Source organism: Oryx dammah, unplaced genomic scaffold, assembly GCF_014754425.2.
Source record: "Oryx dammah isolate SB20612 unplaced genomic scaffold, SCBI_Odam_1.1 HiC_scaffold_23, whole genome shotgun sequence".
NCBI classification, from domain to species: domain Eukaryota; kingdom Metazoa; phylum Chordata; class Mammalia; order Artiodactyla; family Bovidae; genus Oryx; species Oryx dammah.
The window spans coordinates 15016472-15021781 of NW_024070207.1; the positions used below are offsets into that span (position 1 = coordinate 15016472).

The 5310-nt window shown below is 58.8% G+C and overlaps 1 protein-coding gene across 1 annotated transcript; it reads right to left on the reverse strand.

The window, feature by feature from the left end:
* Positions 1–278: 278 nt before the first annotated feature.
* Positions 279–4025, reverse strand: IRS4 (insulin receptor substrate 4). Its single transcript, XM_040265060.1, has one exon. It carries the CDS (start codon positions 4023–4025, stop codon positions 279–281), a length of 3747 nt encoding a protein of 1248 aa, XP_040120994.1.
* Positions 4026–5310: the final 1285 nt, after the last annotated feature.

A 5310-nucleotide genomic window follows, 5' to 3' on the forward strand; every position in this document is an offset into this window, starting at 1 on the left:
TATCTGAAAACATGTTACACATCCTTACGTTTAAACTACTTCTAAAAAGTAGAACCAATGTTTAATCGATAATCAGAGCTTTCCAGGTAAATAAACTTACTATATTAAACCAAGTTTTAATATAATAATGATTCACATGAATGAATGATTAAAACAGAATTCTACTTTCCATTCTAAATAAGCACCAGTGAATGAAGCATACTCCTAACACTGTAACAGGGGGAGTGCATCGATTTATTAAGGAATCACCACTAACTTCAGGGAAATGAATTAAAAAATCACCAACCTCTTTGGGGAGAGTCGAACTTCCCGTTGTCACGTCTTGCAAAGTCCATTCTCACGTACGTGTCGTCTTCGTCAGAATCTTCTCGTTCTGGGGGTCTGGGCACCCGGCCGCGGCCAGGTGATCCAGGCGGAGCGGCGACTGCAGCGGCAGCCCCACCGGCTCGGTTCTCACCTCCGGCCAGGTCTGCTGATGGGTTTGGGGCTCTGGGGTTCGAGCCACCCGCAACGTCTTGGGCCCCCCTGACCGCGGCACCAGCAGCATCGGCAACAGGTAGGAACCAGCGGACGGAGGCGGAGTCAAATCCAGCGGCGGCCTCGAGGCCGGCGGCTGCTGCGCCGATGCCGGGAGCCGCGACCAAAGCGGAGGCGGCGGCTAAAGCCCGGCCGAGAGCTAAGGTTGGCACGGCGGCCGCGGCGAAGGAGGCGGATAGGTCTCTCTCGAGGCTGTCGGTCGGGAAAGCAGAGATGGCGGCTCTAGCGGCTGCAAAGAAACTTTGCGAACGGCTTTGTGGGCGCCTTCGCTCGAGCTCTTCTCGCAGTAGCAGCCTCGCTACAGGTGGTCGTTCGGAGCAGCGGCTGGGGGAGAGAGAAATGTTCATACAGCACTCAGAAAATGGGTCGACCACATAGATGCGACCAGTTTCGGCATCGTAGCGAATGGCACTATCAGCAAAAGGCACGGCTGGTGTCATCGCTGGGTTGAAAATCACTTCGATGTAGTCACCTTCTTCCCTATTAGCACTGCTCCCTGTAGCACCGTCCAGAAAGAAGGGATTGGCACCTGGGATAGCTCTGAAGAGATCTGAGAGGTTGTCTGCTGGATTTGGAAATGGCACTCCGAACTCAATATTCACATAATTGGAAAAGGCAAACTGTCTGGGGTTGGCAATTATGCCCCACACACCTGGAAGTCTTTGAAGACACGGATCTGGCATATTATAACCTCTCTTAGGGAAGTCAATGTTGACGTAGCCCCTAGGGCTGTCGGCTTCTCTCTGCTCCTGTGTGGGCTTTTGTGGTTTTGGCTTGACTTTGTTTCCTTTTGTCATAAAAGGAAGTCGATTAGGTCTCTTAGCCTTGTGCTTGGGGGGCCCATCACCTGAACGCTTGGAAGGTGATCCCCCATCTCTAGGCTTTGAGAAAGACCCTTCAACTGAAGGCTTTGAAGCTGTATCTTTGGGGCCTCTGTTAGATGAGACTTCCTTCTCTAGGCCCTTTCCTAGGATTTTTCCAGGTAACATTGGTACATACTCACTATGGTCACTCTGTCCCAATGGGGAGCTCCGAAAAGGATTTGGCAGAGAGAAGTAGGAGCTCCAACTTTTGGAGGAAGAGCCTCCCTGAGGATTTCTGGGGTTTTTAGGAATGGCACCAGCTCCAGGGGCCATGAACATATAGTCACTGTCACTGTCATTGTCCTTTGAGTCATCCTCTTTAGCAGGATCAGGTGCTTTTGGAGGACTTGGCACAGGTGGTGGGCTCACTCTGGGAAACATCATCATGTACCCTCTAGAATCTTCGAAAGGTGATCGAGAGTGGCGCTTTTTGGACACAGAGACATTTTGAGGAGCCATGGGCATGTAGTCGCTGGAGCTTGCGAGAGGAGCAGCCACGCCTGGCCTCATTGGCACATACGGATCATCCTCGTCTTCATCAAAAGCTCTGGCTCTGTGGGGACCCCGAGCTGCACCTTCTGGGGGCTGCGTGTCTTTCACTTCTTTGCGTTCTTTTGTGGCCCCTCTGTCTGCACAAAAATAAAGTCGGAACCTTCCCCCAGACTTCCCTTTCCCACCAGTTGCTGCACCTGGTGGGGGTGGAGGGGGTGGAGGTGGTGGCATTTGCTGTTGCTTGCTTTGAGTTAATTTGCCAAAGTAGGATCTTTTCTTCAGAGATTTCCCACGATCACCATTGCCTTCGGGCCCCTTCCCACTCCCTGAGCCTTTGCCCCCTCCGGAGTTCTTGCCACCGCCTGAGCCATGGCCATCTCCGGGTCCCTGGCCACGGCCTGAGCCATGCCCACCTCCAGCTCCCTGGCCACTGCTTGAGCCATGCCCAGCGGTGCCCTGGCCGTCCCCGGAGCACTGGTTTCCTCCTGCACTCTGGTCCCCGGAGCCGCTGCCACTTGAGCCATGGCTGCTACTTGAGCCCTGACCACCTCCGGAGCCATGCCCCCTGCCTGAGCACTGACTTCCCCCGGAGCTTTGGCTACTGGAGCCTTGCCCACTTGAACCCTGTCCACTTCCTGAGCCCCGGCCATTTCCCGAGCCCCAGTTGTTCATGGGCATATAGTCACCTTCGTTTTCTTCCTGATCCTCTTTGCCCTGAGGACCGCCTTCTTCCCCTGAGTTGCCAGAGCCAGAGGCTTCAGAAGACACGGGATCTCGGTCGTGGAGGGCTTCTGCAGGGTACAGGATGCTCACAGGGCTGGGTGCGGCGCGGCGTAAAAAGCTGGCTGGCACTGAAGTCGCTCTCCTGGATCTGCGCCCTCTGGGCAGGTGTAGTCTTCCTCGTCTGGAGCGGGGCACAGGCTCACTAGGTGTTATGTAGCGCCTGGCGAGGAGCATCTCGTCTTCCCCGTCACCGATGGCCCAAAGGTGGCAAAACTGCTCAAAGCGGGACCTTCGGAGCCAGCCGCCGGGCTCGAGCGGCAGCATGCCCAGGTGCCTCCTAGCGGACAGCAGGGTTAACAGGTGGCCGCCGATGCTGATGCTGTAGCTGCGGCAGCGGGCTCTGTATTCGTCTGCACACAAGGCTCTCATCTTCTCCAAAAACAGCTCGTGCATGTTTTGGGCCACCACACAGTCACCCACTTGCATCCAGAGCTCCCCCGGACCGATGACGGTGGACCTACCGACTTCCAAGAAGAAATACTGCTCCGAGTGCCCACAGCGACGGATGCTCAGGAGCTGGACGACCACGCTGGCCACTTCTGTATTTAACCTCACGAACAGAACCTCCTCGTCGGTAAGACAGAGCCGGAACACGCCGCTCAGCTCTTTTCGGTGCCCCAGCCCCCTGGGTTTGACTATTACTTGCCACACATCTTTGTAGAAGGGTGGCTCCACCGCCGCTGCAGCCGCTAGCGCGGCCGGCTCTCCCTCCGGCTGCGCGCCGAGCGTGCCGCAGCGGCGGCGCTTGCTCTCGAGGATGAGGCGGCTGAGCAGCAAGTACCAGCTCTCTTGCTCCGACTCATTCTCGGCCACCATCGCGAAATACTCGTTTTGGGTGAAAAGAGCGATGAGGTGTGGGTACCTTGCGTCGGCCCGCTGGCTCACCGAGAAGCACTGGTACAGGGTGATCACGCGCCGCGGTGCAATGAGCGCGGGGACCGTGGCGCCGGAGGCGGCCGCCGCCGCTGCAGCCGCCGCGGTGCGGACACTGTGCCGGAACTTCCTGGCATTTTCGTAGTATTCCAGCCGAGCTGGGGCGTCGGCGGTCTCGAGTTTGAGCACGAAGTAGCGCCAGCGCCCATGCTTCTGCTTCCGCAGGTAGCCGCGTTTGCAGACTTCGTCCCCGACGGGAAGGTCCTCCTCGTCGGACTCCGAGTCTGACCGGGAGCCAGTGGCCGTGGAGAGCCACATGGCTCCCGGACAAGACGACCCGGACCCAATGGGTGCGGTGGGGGTTCCCGAGGAAAGAAATGGGGTGGTCGCCGCCGCAGCTAGAGCCGCCGCTGTTGCCGCTGCTGCAGCTCGCAGTCTCCTTGTCGCTTGGTCGCGAGCGAAGGAGCAGCTAGCCATGGTGATGCACGAGGGTTTTAAGGTGAGCGAAAGGGAGGGGGGGCTCGGGGACGGGAGAGTTGGGGGAAGAGGCCGTCTACCCCCTCCGCCCGCCCCGCCCCCCCTCCGCCTAGGCCCGCGCCCCCGCCCACTCCACTCCAAGCGCGCGGCGGCGGGCAAAACAACACGTGACCGCTGCCTCACGCGGCGGCCGCTGCGGCTCCTGCTACAAGCTCAGCAGAGGGGCGCGAGCCGCCGCCAGCAGAGGTGTGCGAGGGAGGGGGTGGCCGGCCCGAGAGGTGGGGCCGCCTCCAACCCCTCCTAGACCCTCTGGGAGAATCTCCCGGCCTGTGGGTCTCGGGAGGACCCACGGGAGGAGGCGGGAACCCTGGCCACGCTGGTCCTAACGGGGACTCCAAGGAGGCACGGACTGGGGGTTGGGGGAGTATCGGAAGAAGTTCGAGAGGGGCGGAAGAGAGAGCAGCCGGAGACCGCGGCGGGGCCGGGGTACCACGGCCGGGCTCCATTGGTTGGAGGGGGCGAGAGGTGGCGGGAGGGGGCGGAGCACAACGGTCTCGGGCGGCGCCCGGGAGGAGAGCTGGCCGGGTCCCGGGACGGCTTGTTTGTTTATTTGGGAAGTAGAAGCCAGGTGAAACTGTTGCAAGATTCTCATTGGATGGGGTGGGAGCCAATGGGAGGGCCTAGCAGCAGACCGCCTCGAATTAATTAGCTTGGGGGGCAGGAGGGGTGCTGGGGGGCAAGGGGGCGTGGCTTGGGGCGCGGAGTGGGCTCCGCTGTACGGTTGTCGCGCGTTCGGCGGTAAACAACCCTCTGCAAATAGCTGTTAATAGTACTGATAAATTCGTGCAACTCCCCGAGCCACACTGACCCGGGGACCCTGTCGGGCGCCCTCTCTTCTTCTCGTCCCTCACATAAATTCTCTCTTTCTGTCACAGTCTGGTCCACTAGTTCCCACCGCGCCCGGCGAGCCGAGACTCTCGGGAGAAAGTGTGGGCAACCCCTGGAAACGTGTTAACGACCGGGGCCCTCAGACCTGCCGCCCACCGCGCTGCAGGCACTCGCGAGCCTGCTCCAGTCCTGATAAAAGCCCGCGAGTGTGGGGCACGCAAATAACAGCGAGGTTTTCAAAATGAGCCTCCTCTTTCATCAGGGTGCGTTTTTAGCCCACGAAACGTGGGTTGGCTAAAGAGGGTGGTTCCGGCTGTTTGATTAATGCTGACTATGAAAGCAAATTTGGGGGCCTGCAAAGTATACAGCCATGTTGAAAAAAAAATCGGACTCGATT